Genomic DNA, 20076 nt, shown 5'->3' on the forward strand with positions numbered 1-20076 from the left:
TCCAGGGAAACCTGTCTCTTTGCCTCAGCCCTGTCCCATATTCCTAGTGGTTCAGATATGCATGTGGGATAGTGAACCTGGCAAGAGTCTGCCCATCAGAGCTGCTGGATTCAGGGGTACAAATTGTGCACTGCATAAAGACTCTGGTGCTTTGGAAGCCAGAGGAAGGCACCCTTTCCCTGCTGAGCTGTGAATATCCAAGGCTGTATCCCTCTACTTAGTACAAAGGACCTCTCCAATAGGACAAGGTATTCTGGTTACAAAATAGGAGCTGCACGGTAACTCCAAGAGATCATCTGGCTGAATCTCTGCCTCCATAAAATAAATCATCTCCCATATTTGTTGCCTATTGTTGTGTAGCAAATGATCATGAACTTGGGGGACCTAAGACAACACCCATTATTGATCTCATGGTTCTACAGCACAGCAGTCCAGGCAGGCTTGACTGGGCTCCCTGCTCAGGATCTCACATGCTGACATCAAGGTGTTGGCCAGGCTGGGATCTTGTCTTGGAGGCTGGGAAGAAGTACCAGTTTTCAAGCTCGTTCTGGTTGCTGGCAGAATCCAGTCTCATGTGGTCTGAGGTCCCCAGTTCCTTGCTGGCTGTCATCCAGGCATCACTCACCACACTGGACTGCTGGCCATATTCCTTCTTACCATCCATCTTCAAACCGAAACCATCATGTTCGGTCCTTCTCCCACATCAGATGGTTCCGGCTTACCCTTCTTAGTTAGCCAGAGAAAGAGAAAGCTCTCTGCTTTTAAGAGCTCATGTGATTAGACCAGGCCATGGCTAATATTCCTATTTTATGTCAACTGTGCCATATCATGTACTATTCCATATACCTTACAGGAGTGATGTGTCAGCACATTTGCTGGTTTGGGGGACTAGGAAGAACATCTCTGATAGAATGTTTTAGAGATTCTGCCCATTACAATCTTTCCACCATGATAATTCTTTGAAAAGTCAGGTCTTTAAGACTTTCTTCCAAGGGCTTTTCTTATAAGTGTGTTCACATCACATTTTATCAGATACTCTGAGCAAAGCTACCATGTGGCAAAGTAATGTGTAAATCAGCCAGAACTACCTTTTCCCATCATAACCCCACTCAGACACTTTGGCAGAGTGTGGAGCTGTCAGTGGTATACTGGAGCAGGCTCCTACCTGCTCACAAGAGCTGATTGTTAAAGGTCTAAGAATTGCTGAGTTGGGTGTCAAATTATTAGCAGCTTGAAAATGATGTTGCTAGCAGCATTTTCACCATGAAAGGCAAACCTCCAAATGAAGGTTCCTCTTTTCCCAGAAAGCTGGTTTACCCTCTCACCTCTGGGTGCAACCTCCCGAGGCATGCAGGAATGCTTTTCATATCCTTTTTCATGCACTATCAATATTCTATTGTTTTCTTTTTTATTTCATTTGAATGAATTAGAGAGAGAGAGAGAATGAGATTTTCCATCTGTTGGTTCACTCCCCAAATGGCTGCAGTGGCCAGGTCTGGGCCAGTCTGAAGCCAGGAGCCTCACCCACGTCTTACCTAGGGGTGCAGGGGCCCAAGAACTTGGGCCATTTTCCACTGCTTTCTCAGGCATTAACAGAGAGCTGGATTGGAAGTGGAGCAGCCAGGATACAAACCTGCACCCATATGGGAGGCTGGCACTGTGCGCCAGAGTGGGCCCCTCAATAACCTATTTTTAATATCAATGGGAATGAGGCAGCTCCTTCTTTAAAAGCCGTTTGGTTTCACTGCTGCAGTGGAACATGGTAGAGTTGAAGTCCACCTCCCTGGTCCTGGTCCTTTGGAAGCAGCCCTTGTGACAGTCCCAGACCATTTGGAGTGGGGTGCATCTTCCCCAGGAGAACTCTCCTCTAGTTCCACATATCAGATCCCAGAGGGTGGAACCATGATCTTTAGAGCCATCCTGAGTTCATATCCCAGCTCTGCCACTTATGTAGCTGTGACTTTGGGCACAAGTCTCTTTTCTGATCGCCTGGCTCCTCATCAGTGAGAACAGGGTTAAAAGGGTACCTGTCTCACCCATTATTGAGTGAGATAATACAAGGAGATGTCCAAAGCTTCAAAGAAATAGAAGTGGAGTTAAAGATGAGTTTAGGTGGGTGCAAAAATACTTTTTTTATTTATTTGACAGTTAGAGTTAGACAGTGAGAGAGAGAGAGAGACAGAGAGAAAGGTCTTCCTTCCGTTGGTTCATTCCCCAAATGGCCTATCCGAAGCCAGGAGCCAGGTGCTTCTTCCTGGCCTCCCATGCAGGTGCAGGCACCCAAGCACTTGGGCCATCCTCCACTGCCCTCCTGGGCCACAGTAGAGAGCTGGACTGGAAGAAGAGCAACCGGGACTAGAACCCGGCGCCCACATGAGATGCCGGCGCCGCAGGCGGAGAGGATTAACCAAGTGAGCCACGGTGCCAGCCCCTGGGTGCAAAAATATTTTGAAATCCACACACAGCTTTTTCATAATAATCAATTTGCATGAAATTCTAGAAGATCACTCATAGAGCCTCACAACTTCCTTATAAAGATTCAGTTACTTAATACAAGTAAAATGCTGAGGACCATGCCTAGCACAAGGTACACAGCATGCATGTCGCTAAATTAATTTGGAATGTAGTTTCTAAACCCGTCATGACCCTAGTCACCCTCCTCTGGGTGTATTTACTCTCAAATGTAGTGTTAGAATTGACCTAATTAGTCCAGCCTGTGGCTGCAGTGCTAGCCTTTGATTCCGGCTCCTCCCCCATCCTTTTCCCTGTTTTTTTTTTTTTTTTTTTTTTTGGACAGGCAGAGTGGACAGTGAGAGAGAGACAGAGAGAAAGGTCTTCCTTTGCCGTTGGTTCACCCTCCAATGGCCGCTGCGGCCGGCGCACCGCGCTGATCCAATGGCAGGAGCCAGGTGCTTCTTCTCCTGGTCTCCCATGGGGTGCAGGGCCCAAGCACTTGGGTCATCCTCCACTGCACTCCTGGGCCACAGCAGAGAGCTGGCCTGGAAGTGGGGCAACCAGGACAGGATCGGCGCCCCAACCGGGACTAGAACCCGGTGTGCCGACGCCACAAGGCAGAGGATTAGCCTAGTGAGCCGCGGCGCCAGCCTCCTTTCCCTGTTTTTAACAGAGAAACTTCTCTACCGAGTCTTGGGCCATAGCTTAAAGAAATGCAGAATCTCAGTCTTACCCTAGAATCAGAATCTACACCTGAGGAGGGTGCCTGGGTGACTCATATGCATATTGAAGAGTCCCCATGGGGCTGTCAGGGTGTGCTGGGGTGGGGCATTTCTGTCCAAGTTCACAGAGTCAGAAATCCTGGAGAATGACAAAGGACACTAAAACTAGAAGCCGACACGGAGATGTGAGACTTTGGAGAGTTCCCACGCACAGGCTATGGCTCTGCGCAGGCTCTGTCCTGCTGCCCTGGCTCCAGGAAGCTTTGTGAGCATGAGATCAATATAAGTTTGGCTCATGCGAGAGCCCTTCTTGACACAGTGAAGAGTCGTTGAGTAGGAATCAGGAGGGAAGGGGTCACCAAGCCAGGAGCCCAGGCTGAATTGAGGGGTTATTTCTGGCGTGGAAAGCCCAAAAGGTTAGGAAGCCAGCTATGGTGCAAAGGCAGGGCCACTTACCACCTGCTTGTGTTGCCCAGGTTCAGTGTGGGAATCCCAGGTTCCCCATGGTGGCTGCAGTGGCACCAGGAGCTCATGCATCTGTTTGTAGGAATTAAACCATAGGAGTAATAGGGGACACAGCTGAAATCCCCGGCTCTGCTGCTTACTAGCTCTGTCACTCTGGACAAATTGCTTAACCTCTCTGAGCATCTGTTTTCTCGTTTTTTAAATGGAATTGCTGTAATAATAATACCTATGAGAACACAGTAGAAGTAAGAATGAAATAAGAACACTCTCGTGGTACCAGACACAGTGTTGGAGGGATCTTCGAAAAGCTCATGGAGGGGCAAGAATGGGGCCCAGCAGCTAAGACTCCTTTGAGACACCTGCACCCCACGTCAGATTACCTGGTACAAGTCCATGCTGCTTCCAGTCCAGCTTCCTGCTAATGCGTACCCTGAGAAGCAGCAGGTGATGGCTCAAGTAGTTGGAGCCCTGTCACTCAATGTGGGTGGCCAAGGTCAGGTTCAGGGCTCCTGGCTTCTGCCTGGCCTAACCCTGGATGTTGTAGACATTTGGAGAATAAACCAGTGAATGGAAGATCTCTCTCTCTCTCTCTCTTTCTCTCTCTCTCTCTCTCTGCCTTTCAAGTGAAAATAAATAAAAATTTTAAAAAGTTCTTGGAAAAAGCATATTATGAAAAATTATATATGGAATTCCACTTTTACAGTGAAATAAACATATTTTAATCCCATTTTCCCACAAAATTTTTGAAGTTTCCTCATATAGTTGCATTGGCTTAGATTCCTCTTTCCTGTGTGAAGTGAAATTCACAGAGTCCTTCTCTGATGTGCTATCCACTCATTAACTAATAAATGCTGCTTCCTCCCCCATTCACACTAAAGGAGTCCAGGAGTGCAAAGAGAACACCTCCCTCTGCCTTCCATGAGCATCAGAAGCCTGATTTGGAATTGGATGTCCTCAGTGCAAAATAATAATAATAATAATATTCCAAGAGGTCAGCCAGGTAGCACAGAAATGTGTTTTCTGCTGCCTTCCAAATTGTCAGTGGCAATCTCTTGGGAGCGTCTTTTCCAAGCAGCACAGCCAGGTCTTAGCTGGGAACACTGCATGCTCTGGCACCGCCGTCAGCAAAAGGCTTAGCGAAAAGGCAGGTGCAGCCCCTGTAGCCTCTGGCAGCATTACTGGCTCCGTGAGTAGCTGCTTGGGATAATCTGTCCCCATGACCGTTCGGTAACTGCCACTGAGCCGGGAGAAGGAGCTGGAGATCGGAGGAACGAAGGATTCAGAAACCCTCACCTGAGGCCAGGAGGGTAAGACACCAGGTCCCATGCCTGACAGCCTGGGTTCAATACCCACCTCTGGCTCCTGCTAATGTAGGCGCTGGAAAGCAGCAGGGATGATTCAAGAAGTTGGGTTCCTGTCACTCACATGGGAGACCTGTGTTGAGTTCCAAGAACTGGGCTTTGAGACCCAGCCATTGCAGGAAGGGAACTCTGTCTCTGCCTCTCAAATAAATAAATAAATAAATAAACCTCACCAGAACCCACAAGTTCGATCCCAGCATGGTTGGAGGGATCTTCAATAGAGTGGTGAATGCAGTAGGTCAGAGTGAGCTGAGGGTCTCCGTTTGATGATCTTGGACTTGAGCCTCTTTGCCCCAACAAGAAGTCTTAAGCAGACACCACATGACCTTCAAAATACTTTTTGTCCCTAATGACATATTTATTTATTTATTTTTACTGCAAAAAAAATGGAGTTGTTTCAAGAAGACCCAGGTGTGTTAGAAATGCCATTAGTCACTGAACAAGTCATGACTGGAGACTCCTGTGCACCAGGTATGTTGCCAGGTGCCAGGCTTACAGTCATGGATAAGACAGACGGCTCCCTGTCCTCATGGAGCTGACCCTCTAAGGCGGACAGACCGGCTGTGAACAAGTAACTCATCAGCTAAGCTCAGGAAACAAGCGGGGCAGCATGATGGAAGGTGATCAGTGGTGTAGAGGGGACATCCTCTAGGTCAGGTGGCCATGGAAGAGCTCTCTGAGAAGGCGACGTTTACGCGGGGACCCAAACGACAAGGACAGGCACAACCCTGGGTGAAGAGTGTCCCAGGCAGAGGGAAGATTAGCCTGTCTGGGACCCAGAGCAAGGGGAGCATGCCATGAGTGACGTCTGAAGATAGGCAGCTGACCAGGGTAAAGAAAGGCTTTGTGTGTGTTCCAAGGACAGGGACTGCTAGGACCTGGACTTCATTTTTCATATTTAAGCCTGGCCACAATGTAGAGGAGGAGCTAAAGAAAGATGGCAAAGGCGGGATTAGGAAAATCTCTCGGGAGTCAGTGACAAAGTCCAGGGGAGCGGCTCTGGTGCTCTGGACTGCAGACTCAGTATCCTGGAGGCGGGACAGCTCAGTGGAGGGGGGAGAAGGGGAAGGAAGGAATCAAGGGTGTCTGGGGTTGGGCTTGGAGCCATTCAGTAGACGATGATGCCATTGACTGGAATGGGGGGAACCGGTTTGGAAACAGAAGTCAACGCTCAGCCGGGAACGCTTCCTAAATGTTCTTGTGGCCTCCTTTGTGACTTGAGCACAAGTGAGAATTTCCTTGATTTTTCAAGAGCTAGGAGGGATTTCTCTTCCTCCAGGCAACGTAACACCTTCAGTCCCGAGAGAAGTGGTGTGTTTCCCATGAACCACCGCGGTGGGGGAATCCTGCACCCAGCCCCCACGCTTCCACCTTCTGACTGGTGCATTCCACTTGCTGCTCCTCAATGCCTGCCCTCAGCTAAGATGTCGATGGCCTCTCCTTTCCGGTTTATGTGTTCACTAAAACTCAGACCAAGAACAAGCTATGCTATGTGTGGCAAGCAGTCGGTCCCGCTCAGAGCTGTTGCTACAGGGGCACAGGCCAGATTTTGAGCGAGTATGAGAGTTTCTCTCTGTCACCATGCTTGACATTCCAGGCCCCTCTAATAGCCCATTTGGAATCTATCAGCTTGTTTTATTCAAGCCTTTCTTGAACTGGCTGGCACCTCTTGGGTCACCAGGTCTATTGATTGGTTTCTCCTTACTTTCTGACTTAATGACTGGAGATGGTGAGATTCCTTTACATATTCCTCTCAAACCACCACACAGAGTCGTTATTACTCTTGGTCGTAACGGCTGCTGTGTCTGCACCACATGATGCAGGACACACATCCTGCCAGGTGCTTCACTTGCACTGTCTCTTTAAGGAACATGACAAAGGAGGCGTCACCATTATTCCACCTTACACATGAGACTCGGGAAGCGTTAGCACGTTGCCCCACATCACGCAGCTCGTGAGGAGTGGGGATGGGATTCCAACCCAGTCTGTGGGCCTCCAGTCACCTGGCAGATGGAATGCTAAAGCAGTGGGTCCCCTCACAGGTCGCATAGTCACGCTTTCCATGGCAGTGAGCCAGGGTTCTCAATGACCAGGGTGGGTGTGGTAAGAGGTGAAGGTTTGGAGCCTTTGTTTGTATGAGCAGTGGGGCGCCAGGGACTGGGGTGTGTCAGTAACTGCTGCTGTGTTCATTTCTTTCTTTTTTTTTTTTTTGACAGGCAGAGTGGATAGTGAGAGAGAGAGAGAGACAGAGAGAAAGGTCTTCCTTTTTGCCGTTGGTTCACCCTCCAATGGCCGCTGCGGCCGGCGCATCGTGCTGATCTGAAGCCAGGAGCCAGGTGCTTCTCCTGGTCTCCCATGTGGGTGCAGGGCCCAAGGACTTGGGCCATCCTCCACTGTTTTCCTGGGCCATAGCAGAGAGCTGGCCTGGAAGAGGGGTAACCAGGATAGAATCCGGCACCCTGACCGGGACTAGAACCCGGTGTGCTGGCGCCGCAAGGCGGAGGATTAGCCTGTTAAGCCACGGCGCCGGCCATGCTGTGTTCATTGCTAGAGCTACAGACCCAGGTTGGACTCTGTGGCATCCACAGTATGGACCACAGAGGCTCCGTAAAGTCCCAAAGCTCTGACAGTGACTCAAGAAAGCCCAGGCAAGCACAGAGGCTATGTCCTGAGTTAGAATCGCAAAATATTCTTACTCTATTTAGAAAAGGAAAAAAAGGTTAAAGGGAGGAGCTAAAGCTGTGATTCTCCTAAACACAGGCCAGCCTTAGGGCAGCAGAGCCTAGAAGGGTCTATGCCCAGGGCAGTGGACCAGCGGCTCCTGCTGGAGGCTCTTGGTTCCCCTTGCTGAGGGGAGACAGCTCCAGGCCCACTCCCTCCAGCAACGTCACACCCCCTCCAGGAGCAGCACAGACCTCCTGCTTCTGCCAAGGTCCTGAAATGTCCCCTTTCAGCCGTGCTCTGGAGATGCCAGGCTCTGCTTCTGTGTTTAAAGCTCCCAATAACCTTTTTTCAATAAAGAAGTGCAAAAATTATTTTTCATGTTTACATTAATAAAATAGCACTTTCTAACATAAAGAGCAATGCAACCGTGCTAACCACAAGATCATTGTAAGACCTTAGAAACGAATCGTGTTTGAGTGTCCAGCAATAATGTCCAGCCACCGTGTTCACATGACTGCAGTAGCTTCTTTGGAGACAGTGGCAGTTTTTTTTTTTCTTTTTCTTCTTTTTTTTAAAGATTTATTTTATTTATTTGAAAGTCAGGGTTACACAGAGAGAGGAAAAGCAATGGCTAGAGCTGCACCGATCCGAAGCCTAGAGCCAGGAGCTTCCTCTGGGTCTCCCATGCAAGTGCAGGGGCCCAAAGACTTGCACCATCTTTTACTGCTTTCCCAGGCCATAGCAGAGAGCTGGATCGGAAGCAGCCAGGACACGAACCAGCGCCCATATGGGATGCTGGCACTGCAGGTGGCAGCTTTACCTGCTACGCCAGTGCTGGGTCTGGCGGTGGGTTTTGAGTCCTGCTATAGATTAGCAGAATGTGCGACATGGGTCGAAGAGCCATCCTGGCTCCCCTGGGAAACTCCCTGCCATACAGAAGGGGAGGGATTCTGGCAGGATTCGCACAGCCCAATTTGTCCCTCTCTTTCTATAATATAAAGCTTTCAGATCAGTATCTGCTGATATCAAAAGCCGGAAGCTTTTCTCCTTCCTGCAAAGCGAGAAGGATAAGGAAGTAAATCATTAGGAGAGGACCTTAATGCCTGAGCCTCTGCAAGTAAACAGTAGTTCTTGTTCGTGATTTCACTTTGTGTGGTTAGTTTCCTGCAGTCAACTGCAATGCAAAAGCGTGAAATGGAAAATTCTAGAAATGAAATTCATAAATCTTTAAAAACTTTCATTAAAGGATATTTTGATAGTTGATCCCTTACTGCTGTTAATCTCTTACTGTGCCTAATTTATAAATTAAGCCTATCACAGATATATATGAGGGAACTTTAAAAAGGTCATAAAAAATAAAATTTAAAAATTGCAGGGGCCAAATAATGGGTAAAACACTGCCTGCAGGACTGGCATCCCATATGGGCACCAGTTCAAGTCCCGGCTGCTCCACTTCCAATCCCACCCTCTGCTATGGCCTGGGAAAGCAGTGGAAGATGGCACAAGTCCTTGGGCCCCTACACCCCCATAGGAAATAAAGAAGCTCCTGGCTCTTGGCTTCAGATCAACCCAGCTCCAGACATTGTGGCCATTTGAGGAGTGAACCAAAGGACGGAAGACTTCTCTCTACCTCTGCATCTCTGTAACTCTGCCTTTCAAATAAATAAATAAATCTTTTTTGAAAAATGGTTTATTTTGATGCAAAAGAGTTTCAAAATCCATGCCATATGAAGTGTCTTCCCAAAATTCAATTAAAAACTGTGCATAGATTTCAAAAATTGTACCAAAATAAGTTTGCCTTTTAATTCCATTTTCATGAACTTTTTGAAGTACTCTTGTAAAAAGAAATTTAAAAATTGTAGCTGTAAGATTCAGTACTATCTGTGATCTCAAGCATCCATTGAGGACCTTGGAACGTATCTCCTGTAGCAAAGGGGGGAATTATTGTATTATTATTTCTATGCCATTGTTCTCATAACTGTCTTGAGATGATAGAAGCATTATTTGTCTCGTGTGTATATTGGTTAAAGTATTTGTTCAAGATCACATGGCAATCCAAGATTAGAACCCAACCTTTGACGGTCAAGCCCGAGCTCCTATGAGTGTACCACGAAGTCACATGAAGCCCAGGAGGCGCCCAGTGAGGCTGGAGGGGGCCTGGGACAGCCACTCTCCGGGCAACTGGAAGTTTTCTGGATCTCTTTGCTATTTCCTTCTCTTCCTGTTTCTTCTCCTGGATGGCTTGTCCCCTTCTCTGCTCCCTGCTTATGATACTTATTTTTCCATCCACAGCAAAACAGTTCACATCCAGGTAATTGATGATGAGGCATATGAGAAAAACAAGAATTTCTTCATTGAGATGCTGGGCCCCCGCATGGTGGATATGAGTTTTCAGAAAGGTGTAGTACCCTGTCCTCCGCACTGACGCTGGCATTCTTCTCTCCTTTTCTCTTTCTTCCTTTCTCCAACCCACGTGTCTTCTACCTCTCCGGTTCACTATCCCTGCTTTCTCTCTTGCTGTCTTTTCACTTCTTCCTCTCCTCCATGTTCCCAGCTTAATCCTAACACCTACCAGCCTGTCACATGGTATGCACAAGAGGGAGGCTCAAAACAAATGGTAATTAATTTTTCTGGGATGCGAAAATGAGTATCAAGAGAGGGGGGAGAGGGAGAGAGAGAGAGAGAGGGAGAGAGAGAGAGAGAGGGAGAGAGAGAGAGAGGGAGAGAGAGAGAGAGGGAGAGAGAGAGAGAGGGAGAGAGAGAGAGAGAGAGGAAGTAGAAATAGGAATAGATCCAAAGTCCTAAGAGTATTGTATATGAGGCTATCACTTCTCCTGAATGGCTGAGAGTACAGGAAAGAAAATGACCAGATAGCACAGTACCAGGCAGGAGGGCAGCAGTAAGAGACACACTGTAGACACAGATTCCCGTAGATGTCCGTGTGCCCAGCTTACCGTCCAGGAAGTTGAGAATCAGTGTGATCGCATCATGGCTCATCCCACAACCCCAGAGCGAGCCTGACGAGGAGCCTTCTTGTCTGCCACACCGCTACCTTCGGGACTTGCTTCTCGCCCTGACTTGACAAAACTCAAAGCACAGGTTTGAGTTCCAGGTCTTCATCAAAGACCTGTCTGCCTTACTCTGCCATCTTTATTGAGAACATCTACGTTGGAGGCAGAGAGAGGAGTGAGACAGGGGATTCTGATCTGAGTGGGAGCCCTCTCAAAAGTCCATGCAACTTCTCAGAAAGGAAGGGATCAAGTTTTAGCCGTCCTCTTACATAACCCCACACATCACACAGCCTCTGGTTGGCAAGTCAGGAAATCCTCTGGGGCAGCATCCCTTCCCTGGCTGAGCCCCCAGTCATGGCCCTGCAGGCCAGGCCCCTGGGTGCCCAGCCAATTCCATAGCAGAGTCCACGTGGGAAAAAAAAAAAAACAAAAAAACAGTGTTTGGGACGGGGTCCCATATATAGAGAGCCAAGAGAGAAATGCTCCAAAATTGCCACCAATCAATGAGATTTGTCTGTTGTCCATTGAGAAAGGTGTGAAAGATGTCAATAAAGTAGCCAAAAAGTAACCAAAAATGGACTTGTAAAATACACACACACACACACAGCTCATACACACACACACAGCTCATACACACACAGAGAGTAAGTCCTGGGCCCAGCAAACTACCTCTGATCCACCTGCTCTTCTGTGATAGCAAATCAAGTGCATCTTCAAAACATTATAGGAACAGAGAGGGTCTGAGGGGACATTCAGGCTGTTGATCATCCGCACCTCCTTATTCTTTTGAAACCATTCAGATTCCAGGCCAAAAATGAAAATGGAAAACAGAAAATAATTCCAGCCCACTGTTGGGACTACTCACCACCGCTGTGGTTCCAGAAAGGACCAGAGAAGCCAGGCCCACACAGCAGTCTCTCCACATGATAGTGGGCCTGGGCCAGCCTTGAGGCAATCTTTGAAGTCATTTTTCTCCAAGTAGACTTTTGATTGTCATGGTGGTCTACTTTAAAAGACCCTATGCTTTGCTGAGATACCCAGAGCTGAATAGAAACCTTCATCACCTTGTGCCCTGGCCCCATGGTACTCAGCATGTAGGAAGCCAGCCTAGGACATGTAACCCCATTTGATAGAAATCCAAAGATGATTTGGAATTTGATTATTTACATCTTCTTCTCTGCGTTTGCTCAGGAGCACCTCAGCTGTAAATGATTCCTATTGTGCATCATAGTGTGGTTAATACAAAGTGCTTCAAAAAGCTTGTGGAAAATGGAATTAAATATTATTTCATTTTGGTGCACAAAATTTTGAAATCCACGCATACAAGGATCTCTCAAAAGTTCATTGAAAATGCATGTTGTTGAAGAAACTATGCATGGGTTTTAAAAATAACTGTAAGACTAAAATAAACATATCTGTAAACTCCATTTTCCACAAACGTTTTCAAGCACATGCCTGTATTTTATGTTAGCTCCCACCACTGACACTGCCTTTGAAATAAACAAGGAAGAGAGTAGAGTGCTGCCTCCTTTTCCTTTTCACCTCTCTCTGCTTCCCTTCCTCATAAACACTTTACTTTGAAAGTTTTATTTATGATGCTCTCTTAAGTAGTGGTTGTAGTCACAAAGAGGGGATGCAAGCTGTGGCGCAGTGGGTTAAGCTACTGTCTGTAGTGCCGGCATCCCATATGGGCACTGGTTTGATTCCCGGCTGCTCCACTTCTGATCCAGCTTCCTGCTGGTGGTCTGGGAGAAGCAGTGAAAGATGGTCCAAGTGGTTGGGCCCCTGCCACCCATGTAGGGGACCCAGATGGAGCTGCTGGGTTCTGGTTTCATCCTAACTCAATCTGGGCTGTTGTGGCCACTTGGGAAGTGAACCAGTGGATGAAAGAACTCTCTCTCTCTCTCTCTCTAAAATTCCACCTTTCAAAAAATAAGTAAATATTAACAAAAAGAAAGGATGAAAGCTCTGGATTCTGTTGCTGCTTCCTACTGTGGAAGGGCCCTGGGTCATTCCAGTGGAGAGGTAGTCTACCTATTGCCCAAAGAAATGTAACTGTTACCATGTGACACCTGATGGAATGTGCTGCCCAACTCACTTCCTCCTAACCTTTGGCAGGATCTAAATCAACTCCCCACCATCACCTTCCCCCTGTTCTCCTCCCCTTCCTGTCTGCCCCTTCCTGTCTGCCCCTCCCCTTCCTGTCTTCCCCTCCCCTTCCTGTCTACCCCCTTCCTGTCTGCCCCTCCCCTTCCTGTCTGTCCCTCCCCTTTCTGTCTGCCCCTCCCCTTCCTGTCTGCCCCAGCCCCCTTCCTGTATGCCCCTCCCCTTCCTGTCTGTCCCTCCCCTTCCTGTCTGCCCCCTTCCTGTCTGCCCCTCCCCTTCCTGTCTGCCCCAGCTCCCTTCCATTGCCCACCTTGCCTTGCCTCCTGGCTCCCTGTCCCTCTCACCATACGAACAACTACGACCAAGGAGACAAGAAAAGCTAAGCCCATTTTTTACACCAGAACAACCTAGGTCACCCTTACCCCGTCAGCAGCCTCCATGCGCCAAGAGCGACAGGGAACCATTTGAAAGGCTGTGCTCCCGGTGACCGCCCAGTCGGCAGACCCCATCGACACACTCTCTCTCTTGTTGTCCCTACAGGAAAACCATAAGGGTTAAAATAGTAGATGAGGAGGAATACGAAAGGCAAGAGAATTTCTTCATTGCCCTTGGTGAACCGAAATGGATGGAACGTGGAATATCAGGTGTGAGACTCTTTAAAAACAAAACAACAGAAGAAAAGAACACAATTTAAACAAACTGGGAGGGGGGAAACAGCAGCTGCCTATTTCTCCACCCTTTTCTTCCCTCTCCTTTCTCCTCTGACCGACGGGCGTTTTGATTCTTTACCCGCCTGCGTTCTCGCTCTCACCCTGTTTCGGTATCATCTCTGCCTTTCAGCTTTAGTTCACTTCCTCCTCTCCCGCCTCCGGGCAGCACTGTAGCCTCAACTCCTCCTGCCCCTAACGACTTACGTTTCTGGTTTGCTGCGGTTATCCCATGACCTCCTTGCCACTGTCCCCTGCACTCCCCCCAGACCCCACCCCTACACAGTCCCCTGTAAATGTGAACACTCCTTGGTGGGTGGGGAGGAGGAGAAAAGGAAGGGAATGTGATGTGACGCATGCCTGTGCCCCTGCTCTGCCACCCTGCCCTGCCACCCTGCCCTGCCACTCCGCACACTCTGGCCTGAACTGAAGGTGGGGGAGTTGGGGTTGGGGGCCGGGCCTGTGTCGCAGGGGTGCTTGACAGCCGTCTGCTGTACTCCCCAACCTCCACTGAGTGCTTAGCAGGTTCTCGCAGAGTGGCCTGTAAGCCCCTCTGCCCTTCGTGGAGGTAAGTGTATTATGTGGCTATTTCACAGTTGGGCAGATCGGCATGGGAAAGTCTAGCAGTTACGAGAGGCCACAGGACAGCTGTATTCCAGGGTAGTCATGCAATCTGGAATCCTGAGTTATCCTCCCCTTACATCTCCTCTATCCCCACAATTCCATCTACTGTGTCCCTATCCCAGGGTAGGGTACCTTATTCAGGCCACTTTGGGATAATGCAGTCTCGAATGCAGAAAACTGAGAGTCTACAAATGGAAGGAAGTAACCCTGGGTTGGGTAATGGTCCTAGTCAGTGGGCCCTGGAAAAGGACAAACACTGGGCACAGCTGGGGCATTGACTTGTGGGTTTTCCAACAGGAGAAAGGACTTTAAATGGTGTAGTTGGTGCTGACACCCGAGAGACAGGTGCTGGACGGTTCATGGACTCCTGCCTTTGCTTGACATCTACAAGTGAGCATATCACCCTGACCCCACAGTCTCCCTTGCCCCACCCTACGGCACAGGCCTCCCCTTCTCCCTTCCTAGGATGCACACCTCAGATTAGCTGCCAGTGGCTTCCCTGAGGGGCTGACTGTGATACAGCCACAGCACATGTAAGGAAGAATTTTTTTTCCCTGAAGAAAGTGATTGGAACCCCTATGAGGGAAGTGATGGGGGATAGAGGCGGGATGCAGGAAGAGTGCTCTTGGGAAATACCAAGAGGAGGACATTCACACCCCCTTCGGGAGGGTGTGCTGCCGGGAGTCTCATGGAGACCGAAGCGGTGAAATCCACCTGTTTGTCCCAAAGGAGTGGCATTGTATAACGACTTCCTACTTACATGACAAGGAGCAGCAGAAAGTCTGTCTGTCACTCAAAGCCAGATGTAAGAGACTCAGCAGTGACGCTCCAAAGGGCTCGTCTCCCAGGCCTCTGCCCAGACCCACCCGGTCAGTCGGTTCTCAGTGTCTGCCGGGGACTCTGCAGAGCGGACCAGTTCTGTGCCCACAGTGGCTTGGACACACCTGGGAGCAGAAGGCCTCTCCTTCCTCCAGGGCCTGCTCTCCTGTTAGCCACATAATAGGGTCCTGCCGTCGGCCTGGCTGCCAGAGAGAGAAGAAAGTCTCCATTGTCACTGCTTCCTGCTTTGTTTTCCTGCCAATCTTCCAGTCCCTGCTGCCAAGAGTGCTCTCAGAAGGTGTGTCAGCACCTGTCCTACCTCATTTCCACCTGCTTTGTGCATTAGCTCCATATCTTCATGACTGGTAAGAAGCAGAGGACAACCAAGGCCATTGTGGAGCAGCTTCATCAGTTTCCACAGCTCCGGCTACTTAGCTACTAATGAAAGTAGCTCAGTGAGTCATAGAGAGCAGCTGGAAGAAGGCAGTGGCTCCAGGCGGGAAAACAGGATTGAAAGTCTGTCCGTGTCATTATTTCAAAAAAAATGTATCATATTTATTTGAAAGAGGGAAACAGAGAGACAGACAGAGATCTCCCATCCGCTGGTTCGTTTCCCAAATGCCTGCAAGAGCTGTGACTGGGCCAGGAACTCAATTCAGATCTCCCACATGGGTGGCAGGGATCCAAATACTTGAGCCATCACCTGCTGCCTCCCAAGGAGCACATTAGCAGGAAGCTGCAATTGGAAGTGAAGACTGAACTCCAAGCCAGGCTCTCTGATATAGGATATGAGCATACAAGTGTCGCCCAACAGCTGTGCCCAAGAGCCATCCTCACCCATGCCTTTATTGCAGCGGTAAAGAGGATCTTTTCCGCCTCCCGTAAAGCCCTCTACCAGCAGCAGAGTGATGGAGAGTGACCTGAGATAAGACTTGTGCTTTTTAAGAGACTTCTCAGATGCAGTGTCTATGGCCACTCCCCATTTGTGGACATCTTGTTTTATTTCCCTGGATTCTTGGTCCAAGGAGATGTCAACAGAGCCCTCGTGAAGCCTTGCCTTGGCAGGGCGAGGTAAGTAGGTGAGAGACAAGGATTTCGTAAGCTCTCGGAGGGGTATGCCTCCAGACCTTCCCAGTGACCGAGACGCTAAGATGGAAAGCGCCAGTAAGAAATCCCTCGAGTTCACAGCCTCCTGTTCTGTTGTCTAGGATGTTGATTTTCATTTTCTTCAGTTCTTCCCAGATTCTGGGATCAGACCAGATTGTCTAGACCCAGAATCAAATGAGTACCTTTCCGGATTTCCAGAATTGCCTGCTGCTCTCTGAGTGAGAGATGGTACCGTGGAAACTGCCTTTCATTATCACTGCTGCCTGGGAGAGTCTTGGGCACTCAGAGTGACATGGACTCTGCATAGTCAAATGACAATTGCATTAAAAAAAAAAAAAAGGACTGGATTTGAAACGGAGATTCTATTCTTGGCAAACAACGAGGACTTCAGAGGTGAGAGTGAAAACTGAGCAAGCTGGGGAAGGGAAAAAAGGAGAGATGAAGGGGAAACATGGTTGGCCGGAAGTAGAGAAGCCCTGGAGGTGAGAAGCAAACTTCTGAGAGCAACACAGAGCAGCTTAGGCAGGGCTGCTGGGCCTGGGCCTGGGCCTGGATGCTGAAGTCTCTCAGGTGGGATGGGAAAACCTCTCCCTGGGAAGGGGCCCGTTTGTTCCTCCTCTTTATACACCCATGGCCTTACCTGGACAAGCGCCCAGGTGCTTCCTCATTACTCAGAGCTACGTTCATTCCTGCTCATCTCTGGATGTCTGAGAAAGGATGAAGGATTCTCCTCTGGCCCTGGAGATCAATACAGCAGGAAGTTCAGCTGCAGCTTCTCACAGCAGCGACAGAAGCAGCAGGAGAAACACCCTGAAGCTGCCATGTCACTCAGAGTTGGCCCTCCTGGATCTCACTGGTCCCTCTATGACTGCTGAGGGATGTCTTGGATTCGTGGGCACAATGACAAGACAGTGACACAATTCCAGTTGATTGCAGGTCTTCTTGCTGCTTCAGGCAGGCATGGGGAGGGACCTCTGAGTGACAACCAGAACATCAGGGAGCTTTTTGGAGAAGCCACCCACAACTGGTCTACCTGGGTACAGTGATATGTTGGAATCTCTTGTCTCCACTAAAACTTGAGGGCCAAAATTCTGGGCTCTTCCATGCAGACCCATAGAAGGAGCAAAATGAACAGGATGTCTCTGTCTGTTTATCTATCTATCTGTCTATCTCTGTATAGCGAGGAAGTACATTGATCCATTACCTCCCTTGGACTTCTAGATGAGAGACATCAGAAAAAGTCAACTGTTATTGACTCTTCTTAATATTCCACAGAGATTCCAGGTCTACATGTGAATTCAGTGGCTGTGGATATGGATGATGGATCATAGGCCGAATTGCATTCCTAAAGACTCTTAGAAGAAACCATTCAGACACACTACACACATGCACACACTCCTTCCTCATCTGCCTCCATCAGTCACCAGCTGCACTGGGATTGCATAGAAGGGTATTTACAGACCTTTATCTGACAAGAGCCAAGAAATGAGGGGCTGTACCAGGACACCCTTGAGATGAAAATGTGGTGTGTCAATACTTTGTTTGTTTGTTTTTAGACCTTGAAGTCTAAGAGCTAAGCATAAGTACATATTCAGTCGCCAGGGACAACCTATGTTGAGTGGGTCTTTGACTCACTTTCCAAGTCCATGTAGGGGTCTTGCATTTGTCATCTCCTGTCTATGTTCAGCTGTTAGTATAACAGTTTTCTGTCTTCTGGAATATCTGGTTTAGCTTACCTTTTATGGAACGAAAGACCACCATTCAGAGATGCAGCACCATAGGATCTATGGATAAAGCAGTTTCCAAAATAGCAAAAACAAACATTTATTGAGCACTAGTAAGTGCAGAGACTGTGCTAGACACAGGTGATGGAAAACTGTAAAAGCTCATGGCCCCAATCTCCAAGATATACAAAAATTCAGGGAAGTCATTCTGCAGGAATTAAGTGTCCCTGAGCCACTCTTTAGAGGAAATCGAAGTTCTAGCCAGCATGGTAACCAGGAAGCCATTTGTGGCCATGAAAACCTTGTGGGCCCTGGGAAGCAGAGCATGACTTGACTATGAGGTCAGAGATAGAAAGCACAGAACTGAGCACTTTGCCACTCTTGGACGCTGCAACCCATGCCCTAAGCCCCCATTCAGACTCCATGGTGATATTTGCTGTGATAAGCCAGCTGTTCCAGCAGGGGCACAAGCTACAGTTAGGATAACCAGATTGTCACAGCATCTTTACAGAGTGGATGTGATAACCTGCGATCCCAAAAGATCATAAGTGACCACCCTGGTCTCTGCCTCGCCCGCTTGGTTCCCTGCACCCTCATTCCTCTATCCCTAGCCCTCAAGCTTACAAGGAAGACAAGGGGGAAACTTCTAACTGCAGGCCCTGGTGTTTGTCGGCCTCTCCAGCTGCTCGCACCTCTTGCTGCTGCTGCTGTGCATGCTCCAAACGCCGCTCTTTCGCACGTGGCTGCTGAGCTTCACCTCCTAAGCTCACTGCTTTTCTTTTGCTGCCAGCAGCCACAGAGCCTGGGGATATGTTCAAGATGGGACCGTAATGCTCTCTCCTTTTCTCTCTTCCCTCTGTCTGGTATCATTCGCAAACAGCGCTCCTGTTATCTCCAGGTAAGAGGTGCTTTCCTCCTCTTCCAGTTCTTTCCAGCGCCATTGATTGGCTTAACACCAGTGTCCTTTGATTTATTTGTTAGTAACTACAGGCTCAAGTCAACCTGACAAGTTCATCCAACAACTGGGTGATTTATTTCCCCACATAAAGTAATGATGAGGAAGTAGACAATTCCTTGAACAGCATTTCTGTCAGTGGATGTGGGTATAAGACATAGCTGATCCTCTCTGGGATCAAGAAGAAAAGTTGAAACTTTGCAAGGAGATAGTGGGCTGTAGACTTCTCCTGCGGCTCAGTTCACCTGCCCTCTCTTGTTGTGGGTGCCGAGAGGGTGAGAGTCAGAGCTGGAATTTCCTAATGAGATTGTGATAGCATTTGAAAGAAAATATTTTAACCCCAAGAGATTCAGGGGGAAATGATCAAGAACTACTGTGAAAACACAAAAGGCAATTTTTAAAGAATCTGGAATTTTACCAGTCCTGGAGATCTATGCCATCTCACAGCTGAGATCAAAATTGCTGTAATTTTGGATCATTTGTCATTGACCCTTAAAGTTATAAGTTCCACGGCTGGCAAGAAGAATTAGGTTGGTATGGGAGCTGGGTGCAATGCTCTGGCTGGAAGTAAAAATTTTAGAGAATTCATTCTGGAGACTGCCTCATGCCAAGTCCAGGTCCTGTGTAGAATATACACTTACTTTAAGAGCATACATGCATGAGTGGAAACCAGTTGTGCACAACACAACCAGCTGTGTGAGCAGAGAGTTAGTTAAGCATGTCCGGCATATGTGGCAATACTATAACTCTTGGTGCAGGCGGAGTGGGCTATACAAGACAGTTTCAATATACTTTAAAAGAATATCTTACATGTCATCAGCTCTTGGGACACAGGAAAAAATTGAAGGTCACTTAAGAGGCAAAACATCTTACAGAGTTCATTGGTATTCAGACTCTTCTACAGTCCCTACCGTGAGCTTCAGAAGGGTGGTGAACATAGTGAGGACATTGCCCTCCGTGGAGCCTTAAACAGAAACGGAGGCAACTTTGACTTCCCATTTACTTCAGTTTCTTTTTCAGCTACCTCCAACCCTGTATGCTCCGTTCTTTTCCAGGGTCTTGATTTCATTGCATGGGTGTTTCCTCTTCACTTCTCTCATCCACTTGCCTGAGCTTTGACTTCCTTGTTCCAACTCTTGCCTCCATCCACACACATATCTACATACAACAAAGATTGTGGCTTAATGTTATACTTTTAACATATTTGCAGATCCCTAGAGAAGCTAAAATGGATGTAGGGGAACAGTAGTTGGGCCTGGATCTTCCAATCTGTAAACCTTTCATTTAAGAGCCTTTGATTAGGCTTTAAATCCACTGGAAATCTCAAATCCTCCTTCTAATTTTCCTGGGTTGGAAG

The 20076-nt window shown here is 48.3% G+C and overlaps 1 protein-coding gene across 3 annotated transcripts in view; it reads left to right on the forward strand.

The window, feature by feature from the left end:
- SLC8A3 (solute carrier family 8 member A3) overlaps nucleotides 1-20076 on the forward strand; it is a 142961-nt gene that overhangs the window by 114435 nt on the left and 8450 nt on the right. The window contains exons 2-3 of one of the 3 annotated variants that reach the window (XM_062181317.1): nucleotides 9959-10065; nucleotides 18645-18662. In XM_062181317.1, coding sequence (XP_062037301.1) covers nucleotides 9959-10065; nucleotides 18645-18662 — 125 coding nt within the window. Of the gene's footprint in view, nucleotides 1-9958; nucleotides 10066-13323; nucleotides 13428-18644; nucleotides 18663-20076 lie in introns of all 3 variants that reach the window. The other 2 variants (XM_062181319.1, XM_062181318.1) reach the window with 2 other exon arrangements.

The sequence above is a fragment of the Lepus europaeus genome, chromosome 22, assembly GCF_033115175.1.
Source record: "Lepus europaeus isolate LE1 chromosome 22, mLepTim1.pri, whole genome shotgun sequence".
Classification (NCBI taxonomy): Eukaryota; Metazoa; Chordata; class Mammalia; order Lagomorpha; family Leporidae; genus Lepus; species Lepus europaeus.